This window comes from Petromyzon marinus, chromosome 16 (assembly GCF_048934315.1).
Source record: "Petromyzon marinus isolate PM22_M1 ecotype Great Lakes invasive population chromosome 16, UKy_Petmar_22M1.pri1.0, whole genome shotgun sequence".
NCBI lineage: Eukaryota > Metazoa > Chordata > Hyperoartia > Petromyzontiformes > Petromyzontidae > Petromyzon > Petromyzon marinus.
In genome coordinates, this window is record NC_133682.1 from 7,082,525 (window position 1) to 7,101,118 (window position 18,594).

The 18,594-nt window shown below is 39.0% G+C and overlaps 1 protein-coding gene across 5 annotated transcripts in view; it reads right to left on the reverse strand.

Annotated features, from left to right (window-relative positions):
* Nucleotides 1–18,594, reverse strand: part of PDS5B (PDS5 cohesin associated factor B) — a 43,618-nt gene that overhangs the window by 22,708 nt on the left and 2,316 nt on the right. For all 5 annotated transcript variants that reach the window (XM_076067456.1, XM_032955360.2, XM_032955362.2 and 2 more), the window contains exons 2-12: nucleotides 17,883–18,055; nucleotides 17,074–17,277; nucleotides 16,736–16,822; nucleotides 15,833–15,930; nucleotides 4,724–4,850; nucleotides 3,867–3,947; nucleotides 3,474–3,614; nucleotides 2,727–2,842; nucleotides 2,365–2,459; nucleotides 1,424–1,569; nucleotides 449–600 (exon numbers count right to left, since the gene is read on the reverse strand). In XM_076067456.1, the coding sequence (XP_075923571.1) occupies nucleotides 449–600; nucleotides 1,424–1,569; nucleotides 2,365–2,459; nucleotides 2,727–2,842; nucleotides 3,474–3,614; nucleotides 3,867–3,947; nucleotides 4,724–4,850; nucleotides 15,833–15,930; nucleotides 16,736–16,822; nucleotides 17,074–17,277; nucleotides 17,883–17,990 (1,355 nt within the window). In that variant the 5' untranslated portion in view covers nucleotides 17,991–18,055. The remainder of the gene's footprint in view (nucleotides 1–448; nucleotides 601–1,423; nucleotides 1,570–2,364; nucleotides 2,460–2,726; nucleotides 2,843–3,473; nucleotides 3,615–3,866; nucleotides 3,948–4,723; nucleotides 4,851–15,832; nucleotides 15,931–16,735; nucleotides 16,823–17,073; nucleotides 17,278–17,882; nucleotides 18,056–18,594) is intronic.

The following is an 18,594-nucleotide window of genomic DNA, read 5'->3' on the forward strand; positions in this document are numbered from 1 at the left end:
GATCGAAACTTCGTGATATTTTTTTTATTAACTTTATTTGAATTTTTATTATTTTATTGTTATTATTTTTTTCTATCTACTTGACTTTACCAAAAGAACCATAGAATATGAATTTCTGCAGTCATGAAAGTTAAGTAAAAATTTAGAGTGGGGTTGTGATGCACTGTCCTCTGTTGCACACATTTTTTTGTTTGTTTCTAATTGCTTTACTTTCATTGCTGCACTCTCGTTTTGTTTGTTTTTTGACTGCCTAATTCAAGCAGTGTCAAGGCTCAACCCCTGCTTAGCTTCAAAGATCTAACGAGACCGGGGCGTATCCTGTGTCATTTCATCACGGGGCAATATTTATATACATTACAAAGCCTAAAAATGGCATCCCACCAAAGCACGTGCATTAGTATCCCACTGGGTGAATGAATAAGGCACAGGAGGGGATTATGAGGCTCACTTGTCATCAATGCTGTTCTGGTAGTAGATATGGAGCAGCTTATCCTTGATCCAGTCAATCTGAGCGGCCGATTCCTTGCCGGCTTCCGCGTGCAGACTGTACTTCTTGTAGATTAGAGCCAGGCCCATCATTGCCTCCCGACGAACTCTCCACTACGGCGCACACACCATATCAAAGTTTCAGTTGCAGAGCCCCAAACAAAACCAATTTATATCATCGTTCTTTAGCAGCAATATTTAGCATCGGTCAAAAGTAAAGTTGCGTGTGTACTACATTCAGTATATTCTCAAAAACAAGAAAAGCATGCACTCTCTTTGGGCTTTTCTATAACATTGCTATAGTGTCCCTCTCGTTAAATTCATACTTTTTGTCCATCTTAGTCTGTCTAGATCTATTCCGTTTCCATATACTTTACCAATGATCAGGTTTCTCCAGGGTTTTCCCCCATCACATGCATCTGTGTCCAAAACAATTCAGTATATGTCTTTCTATTATGATGTAGAGTACAGCTTTTTCACCAATCTCATGCACATCAGCACTGAAATGCCACAAAATGTCCATCTGGGCAATGCAAGGTTTTTACCCGCGTATATTTTATGTGCATTAAATAAAATGAAAGCTGGTGTAAGACAATGCAATGCTACATTATTTGAATGACCTAAAACAGAAACAATTTTATTTATTTTTATCTGACCAGGTAAGACCCACTGAGCTATGTAGCTCTTTTTTAGAAGCGACCTGGCTACAAATGATAGCTTAATAAAGTGGCTTATTGGAGAAAAATCCATGCAACCACAGGGAGAACATGTAAACTCTCAATACAAAGGCGTCAGGGTCAGGATTGAACCCACGACCTTCTGTATACCAGGCGAGGTAGTTAACATCTCGCCACCGTGGCATCCTCTGTATTATAACAGCAGATGTCTGCTCATGAGTGAGGTGGGCAATGTAGTGATGACTGGGCAGCATGCACACCCGCTTATCCAGCATGCGCTCCCGCACGTAGCCCAGCAGCTGGTCGTTAACCAAAGACAGGTCCTTCTTTGAAGCAGTGACGATGGAAACTATGACGTCATGCCTGATTGCTTCCTCGGGGTCGTGCGAACGCACCTTTAATATCTCTGCAAAAAGAGATGCATTAATAAAATGCAATTCTCTCACATAACAGAATCCTAAAATTACTTTTTTTTCTATAACGAGCCTTGTAATGTAGCTGCTGTGATTAAACGATGTGAAACACTGCCAATTACGTCATGTATATTAATACAATTATAAAAACGCCAAAAAGAAAAAAAATACCCAGGTATTATTTTAACAGCCTGTGAAGTAATTCTAATTTTAAAAAATCAGCTGAGATCTGTTATCATTCATCCAATCTTCATTGCTAATCATTGTTTAAGTAAGAAACGAAAGTATATTGCATGGTGTTGTCTGAGTATTTGGGTATGACCATTATACCACATGATCTTGGTAAGCATCAATCATGCCAAAAGGCAGAGGTGAAATCATCACTACTTAAGTAGTGAATGACAATTGTACTGTGTTGTCAGTTTAACACGTAGGCTTTCAGCACCAATATTATCCATAACAGGTTTCTGGGTTAGATCGCGTAAATATAAATGTGTCGTTAAACCTGCCACCACCCGACACAGCTAATTAGCAAGGTTTGTCAGGTAAAGAAAACATGGCAATACGTTACTCGTTCAGCACACCGGTGTGTTGGAGAGTAAACCCACAACATTTACAATTCGAGTACGACATTTCACCAATAATTACAACTAGCATCATCCGGCGACATCCAGAGTTGTGGACAAATCCTCCTGTTTCGGTCTTAAATAGAGGGATAAATGTGACGTCGTCACATGTACTGTGTTGTGTGTGTATGTATGGTAGGTGTAATAATATGGTTCCCTTACCAGTCAAGTCTTTTGTCAGATCTGGGTGGTTCATCAGGCAGTGGCTGGCAAATTTAACACATTCCAACCTCACTGGCACATGGATGTCATTAAACCTAAATACAAAGATGACATTTAGCAAAATTAATAATAGCAACAGGATACAAGGCTTGTAATCTTTCCGCAGGTGGTATGGAAAACTGTGAACTGGATGATATCACCACAGATTCTAAAACCATTTAAGTGTCAATACAAATTATGCCTTATCCCCTGTGTAAACCTAGATTATTGTGTAGAATGCTTTTAAAAATCTAGCAGCTTTATGTTTGGGGTGCGCCAACCGTATAAACAAATAGCTATCTTTTGAAATAAAGTTGTTTTACCGTCCTAAAAAGCACTGCCAAAGTGCCTTGTTTTGTGCTGCCAGTTCAGAGTCTTTTGCTCCAAACATCTTAGCCAGCAGTTTTACCACAGCCAGTCGTTCTTCATTATCATTGCTCTGTGGAGAATGAAAAAAAAACACCAAAAACAAATTAAGCAATGCAGCCTAGACTTTATTAGTTCATTTACCAACTTTTAAGTTTCTTATTACCACATTAACTACACAGTCGACACACCTTAATGTTGCATTAGTATGCTGTTTGTGGGGGGCATATAGTTAACGACACACTTTATCAGGTCTATTTTAATAAACCACAGCCTCAATTTACAACACACGCAACATGCCTACAGCCCGATCTCAGCAGCTAAACGGGGTTGGGCCATTGTAGCAATTATATGGGAGACTCCCTGGAAATACCAAGTGGTGTCGGCTTGGGCTGCATGATACCCATGGATTCTTTAATCTTTCTGTACAGAGTTTTAAGTGTTACCTCATCGCATACGTGAGTTTTCTCCAGACACTGTGGTTCCCTCCCTCCTATGCTTAACACTTATGCATGGAATTTGCCAAACATCGAAATACAGAACCCTCCTGCAAAAAGCCAACACTCATTGAGGCTTTCCTGGACAAAGCAAGGGCATTATAATGATTACATGTAGCAAGCTTTGCGACGCAGAATGATAAAGCAGTTTATAAATTAACGTTGAGTGTTCCCGCCGCTGTCAACGCAGATTAATAATTTGCTCACCTTGAGCTTAAATTCCAGCTGTGGCAATACGGAAAGCAGCAGGTGAGCGTCAATGTTGTAGAGTTCGAGGATGAGGTCAAACAAGTGTTCTGACAAATCACTCACGGATGTCTTACCCAACATGAGCACCTGGTTAAAGAACTGCAAAAAGAAACCGGGCAAAGGGAAGAATTAGGGAGACAAAAAATCTTACACAATGTCCAATGAGGTAATTTTCTTGAGCTAATAGGTTTGGTCAAGTGCAATGAGGCCCAATGTGTAATGTTGGTTAGGCACTATGTATATATCACAGTTGTAATGCAAGAGCAGAAACCATTTAGAAATTACACGTGTTTCCAAAAGTGAAACAAAAGATTAAACATATCTCATGTCGCAAAAATTAACGTAACTTACATTCGTTATATAAGGCTCAATACTCTGTGCTGTCCTTTTCAAAAGGGCCTTTGACAATTCATATGCTTGCTTGTTCAAATTCTGTAAAATAAAAATATATTACAATGGTATTCACAGGAAAATATTTGAAAAACCTTTAGCATCACATATTTGCTAGAGCCCGTAACTCTACTGATAAGGTGCCAGCTGTTAAGATGTGAAACCAATTATGTTCAACATACATACATAACAGGGAGATTAATGCAACTATTTACACGCACAAACATTTTTTTATTACTCAATAAACATAATTGTAAACAAAAATGCATTTTACCACACACTATTAATTTTAATATTACAATTTGAATATTTTACAATCTCTACTATTATAGAGATACATTATATATACACACAAACACACCGTTTATAGAGATATAAACACACGGAAAATATTTCAAACTGAAATTACCCCACCAATCAGCACACATAAAAACAAACATATACTATTAACATATTTAATTAATTCTAACATTCAGCTTCAGTTCCACCCACCATTAGCATTCTCAATAACATGATCAGATCTGACCCAGTGACTGAACCAACTCATCACTGGGTATTTAGTGAATGGGTGGAGGAGCACAGAATTGAGTGCATTAAGAGGGTGCATTAATAAGCAATAGCAATATTAATGTGATCATTGCATGGACAATCAATTTTACAAACTGAACGCGCACTTCACCACACATTATAACCTGCACATCATTTACTATTCAGCTTCCACTCACTGACCCAGTGACCTAAGTAACCCCCGTCAGCAGGTATTCAGAGATGGGAGTGGCGGAGCGCAGAAGAGGGGAACATATGGGACAGCGACGGACCTTGTGCGATGGCACGAGGTTAACGAGGATGGCGTCGAGCAGTTCTTGGGAGACGCTGTCTCCCTCTGTGATGATGGAGCTCATCAGGTCCAGCATGTGCATGTGCACCTTCTGGTTGTGTCCATTACTGTAATCATATACACAATAAAAATAATTCAAGCAAATGATAATAAAAAACTACTATGAGTCACCAGTCTGAAGTTTCATTCATATCCATGACCATTGGGTAACTCGGTCTGTTGGCAACAGAGTATTGGCCCAGAATCACGTGGATCACCACCATCAAGAAATTCCTGATGCCATAAAATGTATGATAAAACTCAACTTAGTTTTCATGTTCAGTCGGTTCATTTTAATTGCCATGCAAAAGGAAAAACACCAGAGCTTGAGATGACATACCCACGTTCCATGACCAATGGACGAGTAATTAATCTTCACCGACCCCTCACCACTTCCCCAGTGATTCGGTGAATTCAGTCACAAATTAGGAAGCATTTTGATGTTTTTTTTTTTCAAAACAGTCTCGTTTTTGCCACCTTCTTTGAATCGCTCTCGTTTTGACGTCTCATTTGTACATTTTGTCCCCTCAATTGGCCTAAATGTAACCCATTATCTGTATAATTGGTAAATAACCCACTCTTAATGCACAATTGTATGGATGCATCATGAGCATAATCATCAGAATTGACTAAACAATCGATGCATCATGAACATGCCTGATAAGCCATGAAGGTCCGTGGACTGGGCCACTCCTGCTCCATTCATCCCCCCAACCCCACCCCCTCCCTACCCTCTACAGCCAAGGTTGGGGGGGTCAGGGAGTGATCTTCAAAGAACAACAGTGTTTAACATGGTCATGGATTAGGTTAGACCAGGGTTCTTAAAACGTACAGCCTGGGGCCAAATGGGGCCCACAAAAGCTCTTTCTAGGAGGGGCCTCGCCACCGAGAAGTATGGCTTGCCAAGAAAAACGGCTCACCGAGACACTGCAGGAAGACAGATTAGTGAGATATGAGAGAGAGTGATGAACGAGAAGAGATACGACAGTAGAGAACTGTAAAGAAGAGATGAATCAAGATTGGTGAGATGGCAGTGAGATAAACAGGAGAAAGATGAGGCAGTAACAAGAGGTACAGATTATCCGTGAACGTTATGATACCATGTGATGTCATAGCACCAGTACATATGCTATCATATCGTAGGGTCTCTGCCAGTACAAGCTAGTTACGTAATTTGACAGAAAATTTTGTTAAAAAACCCTATTGAATGTTATATTTTAGTTGTTTTGCCATGGAACGTAAGTTTCATTAAACCATTTTTATTTTATCAGGTAAGGCCCACTGAGCTATATAGTTGTTTTTCAGAAGTGACCTGGCCACAAATGATAGCTCAACGAAGTGGCTTATCACGTGGAAATTTATAGCAGCCAAATACTCTAAATGTATGTTTCTAAATGTGGAGGGAAGAACTGGAGAACCTGGATAAAAATCCACACGACCACAGGGAGAACATGCAAACCACAAGTATACAGGCATCAGGGCCGGGATCGAACCCACAACCTCCTCCATACCAGGTGAGGGAGTTAACATCTCGCCACCGTGGTGCCCCCATCACTTGATTAATCAATCTAGTGACATCACAGTGTGAACATCTCACTCCTGCATTTACCAAGTGACAATTGGGCAGTTCCAAATAAGGCAACTTTAAATTTTGATTTAAAGCTTTTGTGACTGCAGTGATTCATATTCTTGGTTCGTTTGGTAAAGTCACGTTGAAGGGAAACAATACTATATATAAAACAATCTTGCTTCCCTTCAACGTGACTTTACCGAAAGAACCAAGAACATAAGGCAACTTTAGTTAAATTTAAAAATCCTCCTCAGAATATCAATTTGAAGGCAACTCTCGAAGTTTTAGAACAGATCACTGATTAAATAAGTCCGTGTTTTAACCCACACACAAAAGACGTTTAACATACATACACTGCCCATAGGTGAACACTACCCATTCATATATGCAAGAGCATTCGTCTCTTATAAAGGTAGACACAATATTGTACAGTATATCTGAAACTGTCCAAATTGGTTGGATACTATTCCAGGGGTGGCCAATCATGGCTTCCAAGTCAAATACTATTCCTGAACAGCTCAAGTGCAGCTCGATAGACAGGTTGTCCCTTTCACATACTACAAAAAAAATGCTGAATTATTGTAGTGTAAAAACTTGATTTGAAGCTTTCGTAACTGCAGGAATTACTCTTTGGTTCTTTCGGTAAAGTCACGTAGAAAATAAATTAAATAGAATACGACGTTTCGATTGTGTCTCTCTGTATTGTCTCTCTCTGCTTGTGTCTGTCTGTGTCTCTCCGTGTCTGTGTTTTGTCTCTCTCTCAAAATTAGTTCTACCTGATGACGACTGCTTGTGTTGCAATCGAAACGTCGTATTCTATTATTTCATTTATTTTCTTTCAATGCGACTTTACCGAAAGAACCAAATAGTCTTGAAGTGTGCTTAACACAAAGGCTTTCGCGACCAATATTATTCATAATCAAGGTTTTTGGGTTAGATCGCATAAGTATAAATGTGTCGTATCCCTCCACCAACTAACACAGTAAGGTTTGTCACGTACAAATCGCGCCAATTAGTTACTACTTCAGCCCACCAGTGTGTTGGACAGTAAATCCACAAGATTTACAATTTGAGTACGACGTTTCTCTGGCAATTACATCCAGTACCATCAGACAGCAGCCCAGGGCTATATACAATTATATGTATTCCTCCACTCACATGAAGATGCGTATATCGGTAGTTATAATTAAATATCTCCCACCAATCATAAACCTCCTCTTTGCTAATTCATGTTCCTATTTCTTGTGATGAAATCTTCAATAATTTGTGTTGTGTTCCTGACTTCATTGCCAAATTGTTTTGCAGTTCTGTTCATTCAATGTTCAGTCTCGCATCTCCATCTCGTTTAATAACTTTTCTCAACATGTGTTTGTGGTTTTCAAACTATTTGCTGTTCATTAGCTTTCTAACCCTTCCTCCACTTTCAATGCACTATTCTTTGATATGCTAATGCATTTATTATATAAAACGGTTACATCCAATTCATCAAAATGATCATATAGGTATAGGTTTTGAGTTAACGTATCTTTATCTCCCTGCTGACCTAGACTTTTTATGTTTACTATCTTAGTTTTGACTGCAATTAACGTTTCCCTCTCTCGACAGAGACATTTGACAATCTGGAGTTTATCAAGTCAAATCTCGTTATAAATTCACCCTTTGAGCTTCTTAATTTAAAAAAAGTATTCATTATTTTAATATTTTTGCTGGCTGCAAACTCCGAGTAGATGCTCATCTGTCCCCTTGCTCTCCAATGCCAAACTTACCAATAATTTTCTCGTCTCTGCACCTTTTATCTACTTTTACATTAAGATCACCCATTACGATGTTGTAATGTACTCTACTCTCATTTAATGGTTTGGTAATTTTCTTATATATTTGGTCTACATCTTCATCATGTTCATAATAAAGATTTTTGGGTTAGATCGCGAAGTTATAAGTGTCGTAAACCCACCTCCACCCGACAGCAAATTCGTAAGGTCTGTCACGTAAACAAATCGTGCCGAATAGTTACAAGTACAGCACACCGGTGTGTTGGAGAGCAAACCCCACAATATTTACAATTTGAGAATGTTTCGCTGACGATTACAACATCATCAGGCGATATCCATAATTTGTCAAGTATTCCTGTTTCCTATCTGAAATGGAGTGACGTGCTATCTGTGCTATCTGTTTACTCGATATAACTAAAACAACTTTATTAATATTGGTTACGAAAGCCTCCGTGTTTAAATTCGTCATGGTTTATTGCTACAGCTTATACTAGAAAGATCTATCGTATTTAGTATTTTGAGAGCCTTAGTGTAAGCTGGGAAACTCTATCTGATTAACTATCGAACTATAACACATGTCTGATTCTTCAAGAGACGATGAAGCCTCTGTTATAACTGTCAGCTCTCATTCCATGATAAAAGAGGTTGTCACCATTTAGAAGTACAATGTATTCAGTTCTTCCCTCTCCTCACCACCTCACTGATACCAACTCCATCTAAGTTTATTTATCTCAATTATGTCTCCAATACAACTTTTGAATCTTCAAAGTTCACTAGATGGTGATGACCCAATGATGAGGCCCCCCTTTTCTTAGCAAGTGATTCATAACGTCGCTTGCACCTATACCAACCAGCAATTTATTATGGATGATGAATTCAGAGTTCAGAATCAGAATATTTATTTATATTGGAGGAATCCGATACGCTATAAAGCATTTCACAGACGTCCAATACAAAAACATACTAGTGCAAAGTACAAGAAGGTAAACAAATCATCCAAAAAAATACAAATGAAATTAAACCATCCCCATCCTACCAGGCAAAGCCCACTGAGGTATTAACTTATTTTTCAGATGCAACCTGGCCACAAATGAGAAAGTGGGTTATCATTTGGATATTTACAGCAGAAAAATGATCTAAATAATCTAAATACATGCTTCTAAATCTAGAGGGGAAAACCGGAGGACTCGGAAAAAAATTCCACGCGACCACGGGGAGAACATGCAAACTCAAAATATACAGGCGACGGGGTTGGGATCAAACCCCCGACCTCCGGCATACTGGGTTTTAGCCTGGAAGATATGCAAAGCCACAACTTTGTGAAACGGCCCCCACTGGCTCAAGGGTCAATTCGGATAAAAACACGCAACAGTTCTCCCTACATTACTGGGGGATAGGGTGCCGAGAATGGTTTGCCTGAAGAGGCTTGAGCCTCTTCAGGCAAACCATTTTCCAATGCGTCTGTAAAGTGGGCATCAATTAAATAATGAACAGTCAGTGTACAGCTGTATGTTTTACATCTGTAAATGCACAGCTGCTTAAAAAAAGGTGGACTGCTTTTTTTTCCACTGACAAGTTAAAACATTTACAGAACTTAATTTTAAAATATAGCACTTTAACGCATTTTTAACAAGTCCAAATCACTACAGTGGTTCAATGCAACGTGTAATGTTTAGTCGACAGAACAGCAGGCTTACGATTTGCTTTTCTGCACAAGACTCTGCAGGCTTGTGAACTCTTTGCACGATGTGCCAGTGAGACAAAGAAATGCGCGATGGCTGAACAATACCTTGGAGTCTAAAAACTCCCATCCCCCACAGCCCAGTGGACCTCCTATAATGGAAAATGTATCAATTGTCGTTTTTCACACAGGAAATGTTCCATGATTACAATGATGGACATAAAGAAAAACAGATGAATTAGAGAAAACAGGTTATGGAAATTGTTCTAACTGTTAAACGACAAATCAAGGAGGCTTGGTCAGGACACAGGGTTAGAAGGGATGACTGATGGTCAAGAATAATGACCAAGTGGAAGCTATGGAATGGGAGGTACCCGAGGGGGGCATACACCGAGGAGATGGAGCGACTAAATCAGCGTATGTGCAGGTGCTTGGTGGATTCATTTATCATGGGATAATCATGTGATGAAGGCTCGCAGAAGATGTTATCGTTGGATTGATCGTCCCTGACGAATATGCACTGTACCAGCATTCGGGATGAAAGTAGTGAAATATTTAATGATGGCAATTAATAAAAAGCCACCCTTTTTGTCAAACAATTCCATAAACAAAACGCCAATGTGTACACACACACTAGAGGCCTGACAATACATGCCACTTGAGCACAAACAATAACTGAAAGGGAAAAGGAAAGGCCGCTGTGCGCGCATTCTCAACCGACCCTGTAAGTGCGCACTGTAAAACCTGCATTCCGACATGTGGAGGAGGGGCAGTGAGCTCACACCATTTGCCTGCCTGCCTGCCGCTTGCTGCTCGTGCTAGACTCCTGTTGCCGTGCCAGTGCTGCTGCATAACAAAACCGGTCCGCAGGGAGGGAGGGAGGGAAGAGAAGTGCGCCCTGACAGGCTTGAGGAAGGCCTTGCCGTGCAACCAAAAAAGCCTACAACAGCTCACTAACAAAAGTAGATAGAATAAAAGGCCCTTATACACGGGCAGTAGGGGGTTTTAAATTAATGTATCACACGCAACCCAAAAGTCAATAAGAACCATGTGTGTTTTATGTAGGACATTCACAAATAGAATTCATGATACTGGTAAGCTGCATTTAGATGTTTCTAATTAATACGTATGTACGTACAATACTGTATGTTTAACTTATTTCCTTCGGTACGTAGCCAACCGTGCTAATAGGAGGGGTGGGAGGTAAGGGCAAAAAACTAAACACAAAAAAGTTCTAAAGAAATTAGTTTCCTATCATCAACATTTTTTATAAATACATCTGTTACACGATTATTTCCAAGTGAATCGATTTAAAATAATACATGATTATGGATTTTTATTTTGGTAAAATGTTGCTAATCTAATTGGATAGGAAACGTATTTTCAGCAGAGAAGTAACATATAATAACATCCATTCGGTTTTGAGACTTTAGGCTACGTCATATAGGAGGCTAATGGTCAACAAAATTACAAACTGATAAGATAAACAAAATATGAATGCGCCTATTTATGTATAATAGAGAAATCCGATGAGCTATAAAGCTATTTTTTCACAGAAGACAGTGCACAGTTGACTAAATCATACAAAAGACCACTGCGGAAAAAAACACTAAATGATGAACAACAGAACGGAGTGGACTGTGCGGTGTTACCAATTTTGATCAGCAGCCAGGCGATTCATCTCATTAGCTTTGTTTGTAAACTTTGTCAAGGAATAGGGGGGATAGCAAAGATCCGTGTGAGTTCAAGATATTTACACAAGGCAAACAAAACGTGGAGTTTGAAGGAAAACTTGGAAGACATGTTTCTACAGTGAAAAGCATCACTATTCATGAAGAAAACAGAGGGGAAACCTCAGGACTGGCTTTAAAAACAAAAGCACGGACACATTAGTCGATGGACAGATGATCTAGCATGATGGTCCTGCAAGGAGATGGCAAAACATGTTGTAACTAGGCAAATGAAAAATTATCTTCAGCAGGATGTCCCACTTAGCATTATGATGAAATTCAATTACCGTCTGGTAAGAGCAACACTAGATTTGAAGTTTTCGTGACTGCAGGGGATCCATACTCTTTGGTTCTTTCGGTAAAGTTACCGAAAGGACCAAAGAGCAACACTTTTAAGGTATCTTTTGGAATGACTGTATTTCAGTGATTTGTGTTGAGTCAAGGAAGTATAACCAACAAAAGCAGTATATCAAGAGAGCATTGCTGTGTATAAATCCTTCATGAAAAATCAATCATTCGCCTGACATTGAGGGTGAAACCATGTTCGAAGACAATTAACTGCAGACTAGAGACTGCAAAGGCCATTTCAGGACCCTGGACAGTCAAACCTTATACTTTAGCCTATGATCCAAATTTCATATATAAATTAGTTAATCAAAACACATTCCTGCGGAGGGAGCTGGTAGGAACGTTGGGTTGCTCGGTCAATGGTCAGGGTCAACGGCGGCGTGGTGTATTCCGCAAATAAGCCCGACTGTGAGGGCGGGAACAAGCCGGCGTGAGTAGGTTGAACTTTGAGTTTTATAAGGGCACCACGGGGTGACCAGCCCCTCCCCACCCAGCCCCACCCTCCCCACCCAGCCCCACCCATTTTTGGATGCACGACGGACACAATAATCCCCTGTGGGCTGGTGTAACCAGGAGGTTCCTACCAGTATAACAAGCGGTTAATGTATCTGTCCAGGAGTCATACAAGTAATAAAGTATTAAAGCTTTCGTGACTGCATAAAACTACTCATTGGTTTTTTCGGTAAAGTCACGTATGTAGAAATACAGTAAAATTTGTTTTAATATAATTTTATTGTATTGCTACATACGTGACTTTACCGAAAAAAAACAATGAGTAGTCATACAAGTGCCAATTGTCAGACAGCATTTACAAAGGCCTGACTTGCACATACGTAAAGTTAGTGCGTGGCACAGATCCAGATACCTCAATAAGACACTACGATTTACACTAAAAGGTAATTATTAGAATGCTGTATTTTTTTCAAAATATTTTTTATATGCTATACATCTTAGCTTACTACAAGTAACAATTCCATTGACAATACAGGTTACAAACTATAGCCATTCTCTCTGTCCTTGTCAGGTGCATGATTTAGTATTGTGTGAACACAATTCAGAATATATCATCCTTAAACTGCTCAAGGACGTAATACTTTTAAGGTGTATGGGCTAGTCATCGCTGTGAAACACGTTGACATCACACAATAAAACATTAGAAATTACGAGCACCTTTATCTACAGTGCTGCACAAGACAATCCAATGCAAAGCTTCAAAATACAACATCCAACGAGCAACCGATCTGGAAAGTGCAAAACCCATTCTGCAGCAGTATATGAACATCATTGTACACTTGCAACGCTGGGGACGTTATAAAGATTTGCATTAAAGGATTTGGTCACTTCAACCTGTTAAACCGACAGAACTTAGTTTCTTAGTTCTTATATTTGAAACATTGAAGGGCATGTAATTTTTTTCTAAGCCAACAACACAATTTTTAAGGAGAAAAATCTAATTTATATTTAGGAGTAATAACTGATCTAATTTTGACTGTGACAAGATGATCTTAAGCAATTTATACTCACTTGCATAAGCTGCTATAAGGCATTATTTTGTGGGTTTCTTTGTTTTGGAAATTGCAATACTTTATCCTCGACCATTACTGCAGATAGCATTTCCACTGCTTTTAAAATTCACACAGATAATCTTACTTAACCTTCACATGGCTATAAATCATGACCGAATACCAATATATAGCAATCCTACAAATACTACATGTGAATAAACATTAAGAATGAATAAATCAGTAATTTGTTTTAAAGACCAGAGTTCACTGCACATCGCTTGTATCACTTGTGTTGTTTCTTTTTAATTCACTATTTGAACATACAATGCAGTTTTGCTTTGAGATAAAATACAATTTTTAAATGAGACGATTTTGCAAATATTCAAAAAACTCCAACTCATGAATCTGAGTGCTAAATAACAAATTAACTTGAATGCAGTAAATCTTACAGCGATGGAATATGAACGATGAAATAATGCTGTACTTCGCAAATTAACAATTACTTGTCAGATCAAACAATGTTCAGTTTCAGCCATAACACTCATACAGCAGCTAAAACACTTATAGCCTATACAATGTTATGTATGTGACCATGAAAACATGTGGCTATGTGAAATGCATACCAGTTAAAACACGAAAATTGTTACAAACATTATCCAGGAATAAAAATAAAAATGCAGGCCTGCTTGAGTTTTGATGTTTGGTTATGAAATCGTTCAAATTCAGAAAACCTAGGTGGTCTCAAAGTGGAAATTCGTTATGACACATGATGTAAAAATATATCTAGATGTGTTGGGAATACAAAAATAGATCAACCCAACATGCTAAATATGCTACCCACGGTAGCTAAAAATAAACAGGTTTCCAAAAAACTTGTTTTAAATTAATGAAAATATCCAAAATAAGACGCATTATTTATAATCTTAACACAGCACATGCTATACGGCAGGCTTCTTCGTCTATATGTCCCAGCGGGTCACGTAAAATAAACTTATCGAATGTTGGCAGGCCATATGATTGTCACCTGTACAGTTGTTATGCCACCATCACCACTTGGCATCGTGACATCGCGCCTGTACATGCGATCTCTAACGCGGACCTGGTCACCTGGTGTCTTATCAATATCTCGTTCATTTCTATTTATCTATATATATAAGTCAAAAATGTTTGTTTGTGGCGGGGTTTGTGGGTGTGTGTGTTCACACGCTTGCTAAGGATTTGGCTCTCCAATGGTGGGGTTTCCGCAAGAATAAAAATAGCCAGGTACCACGCCGTAAGCCCCGCCGTGAGCCCCGCCGTGAGCAAGCGCTATTCCTTTTTCACATCAGTCAACTTTTAATTATTTTAATTAGCGATTTAGTGCGCTTCCTTTTTATTTATTTATGACACGCGCACGACCATACCAACTCACGCGCCTTTGGTGGGCGGGACGGCACATGCCAAGTCGCACGCCTTTGTTGGGAGTGAGGGGGACATTTCATTTCGCGTTAAAAAATGCTATTAAAAAATACACTAAACGCTCAGGTAAATTCTTCACTGTGTCATGTCCCCCCCACCCCGATGCGTGCAGTTACTACTATACAGTCGTATAGGCCGTAGATATTACTGCAGAGCGGCCGGGGAGATCGTGGCTAGGGAGGGGGGGGGGTCAAGGGTAGCAGCCCAGCCCCAGCCTGCCAAGGTGCCACCTCGGCCGGCTGGACAATTGAGGCGAGGCCGGAGGCTCTGCACGGGACTAGGCCTCACCACGCCACTCTGTCAGGTGAGCACTTTGTGCTATAGAGTCGATAAATACTGCTATAGACTCCGCATGTACTACTGTAGTGATATCGGGTACCACCACAGTCGGTATGCACTGCTGTAATCATAGGTACCACCACAGTATGCACTGCTGTAATCATAGCAGGTACCACGACAGTCAGTATGCACTGCTGTTAGATTTTGAAGAGTAGTTTTCAATAATATTTCTCTCTTGTCGACAGCTCTTACTTTATCGTCTCAATCTCACTAAATTTTGCAACTCCTATCTCGGTGAATCTTTAAGAGCATTCGCAGGTCATACACATGGGTGGGGGGGGAAGCACGCCACCCTAGGTTTCTAAGTCACTATCAATTGAGTGGGCACCCATCAGCCCTGAATATTTAATTACAATGAGCAGCATTCACATGCCAGTGAATGGTGTGCCGATCAATTTATGTTCAAGGCTTAGTGACCGAAGTAGTGAGGACACAAGTGGCCATGGTGACGTGCTATTGCATGCAAAAACTTTGATTTTCAGCGCATTCATGACACGATTTACAAATTAATTTAAGCAATTCATTTTGCAAGAATGCACAACCAGTGTAACCCTCTCATGCAAAGTGTGGCTTGTCATATGATGAACACAAACATTATTTTTAATGATAACATTTTTTATTTAGTTTTTACATAACCCGACACTTACTTTATGACAGAGAAAAGGGTCCTGTAGAGCTGTGTGAAGATGTCATTGCTTTCTTCAAGTTCAAAACAGATATTGTATGACTTGACCCATGCCAGGTTCTGTAGAAAGATCATACCAAACTAAAGTTTAAAACATTTTTAATGAACGAGCAGACATTAAAAAGGGGTTTCTAACACTGCATTTTCATATTGTTGGACTCGTGTTTTCTATAAAGTAAAAAAAAGTTTATTTTGAAGTAAATTTTCTTCTAAAAACTACATAGCATAAATTAACTTCATGTAATTAGAGCGATAAAACATGCTCATACACAAAATGTTGTCCTCATGACTTAAACAGTTTGAAAATTTGGGGGGGGTATTTGTCATATTACTGTATCAATGAAAAACCCACGTTTACAATACCATGTGACCCGATAACGTTGTAAGAACCAGATCACTAAATAAATTATGCATAATTTTTGCACCCTCAATTTTTATGCTAAATGTCAACATTCATTGACTTAAAAACCCACATAATAGGTGATGGGTTAAAAGTTGTTAATAGGTAAAAAATGTAGTCTGTGTAAAAAGAGTTGAGGTTTTGTACACGTCAAGCAAAAAGAATAGACGTCAATTCTCAGTGACCAACAATTGTACAGCAATACTCTTTCCTTATACATACAGGGCAAGCAAAATGTGCCGTGACATGCAAAAAGGCCCAGGGGGCAGAATGATGCGAGTGGAAGAGACTTGTTCAAGCTATGCTGGACTTGCAGGTCAGGCAACCAGTGGCTGGGTCGTGGCATGTTATGTTGTTCAATCCTTGTGATGTTCTGTTTGATTATTAAATGTGTTCATAACAGAAACTTAGTTTGCAGGCCTTGAAAATCAGTAGAAGTTGTATGTTATGTAAAAACACTCTTACCTCCAACAAATAGAAATATCTGTTGAATTGAGCACTTTTAGTATCTTCCAGCCCCTTCAACTGACGTGTGATAAACATGAATATGTCCTGAAATGTAAAAAATGAATATATTGTAATCAATAAGTGACAAACAGAAAACGTGTTTTCGTAATATTATGCACACACCATTATAATGACCAAATAAACTTACAAAAATGGTATTTTGTCTGAGTATCACCCATTTCAGTGTACACAAGTCAGACATATACACGATCAAACAATCGGCACTCAACAGCTGACTGCATAAAGTGCGAGGATGCAGTAGGCAATTATCTGTTGAATGCAACAATCATCCTTACCTTAATTTTGTCTGGAGAAGTATACGGGGCCTCTGGTGCATAGACTCGGAAAATATCAGCAAGACAACAAGCCACAAGCAATCTCACATCTTTGTCTGAGTGTTTGAGAAAAAAGTCAGAAGCCAGATGCAAGGCCAGGGGCATGTACTGCTCTTTCTCCTCCTCAGAGTCCTGGTCCATGTCCATGAACGTTTTCACAACCATCTGTATTTCAACCAGAGAAAGGCCAGTCAACAGCCAAACCAACTAAGTACTACACTGAAACCCATTCACACCTACTATCAATGCCACAAACAAGATTACATTGAATTTGGTTAAGTGCTGACACATCAGCTTTAATATGACTTCAACTAAACATTTACCGATTTATGTTCGTGCAATAAAATATTTTGATGCCTTTAAAATGATTGGTGGTATAAAATGTTCATCATTAACCAGATAAAAGTGTATTAATTCAATGGCATCTTTAGTCTCATGATGACGATTATTTTTTCAACTCTAAAGTTAAAGCAAAGAAAATATTAAACCAAAATTGCCACAGATCTTGAAATCTCCAAGGAAAATGTATCTTGGAGCATGACTCAACATATGGTTGGTTATGTACTTTAAAAAGATAAATATAGTGCAAATAAAAACTCATATGTCGTATATTTTCAATCCCCATTACTCTTTACGGATCCAAATATTTTGGATTAAAATTGTCAAAAATAAAAACTACATTCATAGTTTCAAACCACAAGTGTTCATAAAAGTAACAACAAAAACACACGAAAAATATTAACATGTAAATAGTGTTGTTCACGCTGTACCTTTAGCCTCCTGACAATCTCCTCTTTTGAAATCTTATCGGTGATTTCCTTGACGCCTGGTGGATAAACAATCTTCCTATCGTTGGAAGCTCCCTTGGCCTGGGCCATGGTGACTTTTTACAACACCACCAATGCTCTTTGGGAACTCGATAACTATCCCAGGGTAGCTGAATCTGCGGTGAAACATTCAGGCAAAGAGTTATCATGTCATCCGTTGGATGCGTATTATGTCCTAGTTCTGTAACCTGATAATCAAAGGCTGCTTATTAAGAACCAAGCAAAACAATCATAAACAAATGAACAGGCTTAAAAACAGTGAATGCTACATTTAAAATTGAGAAAATTGGCTAATACTTTTACTTTCCACAGTAAATGCTCATATTTTTCTATGCAAACCTAAATATATCACGGAAATAAAATCGGGTAGGTAATCAGTCTCGAGGCAGCACAATACCGTTAACATTACAATCATTCACGTTGGAAGTCTGTGGGATTGCACAACGATGTATGGTCATTTCCACATAATGTATTTTTAACCACTATATTTTCTATACTTTCCAAAATATAGAAAATATAGTGATGTTGGTTTAAATGTGGGCTCTGTGCGCTGAAAGCATTGTATGCAAGTGTTATTATTCATGCTCAATCCACGAATTCATCCAGAATGAGGAGTGACAAACAACTTGAACATCATAAAATGGTATATACATAG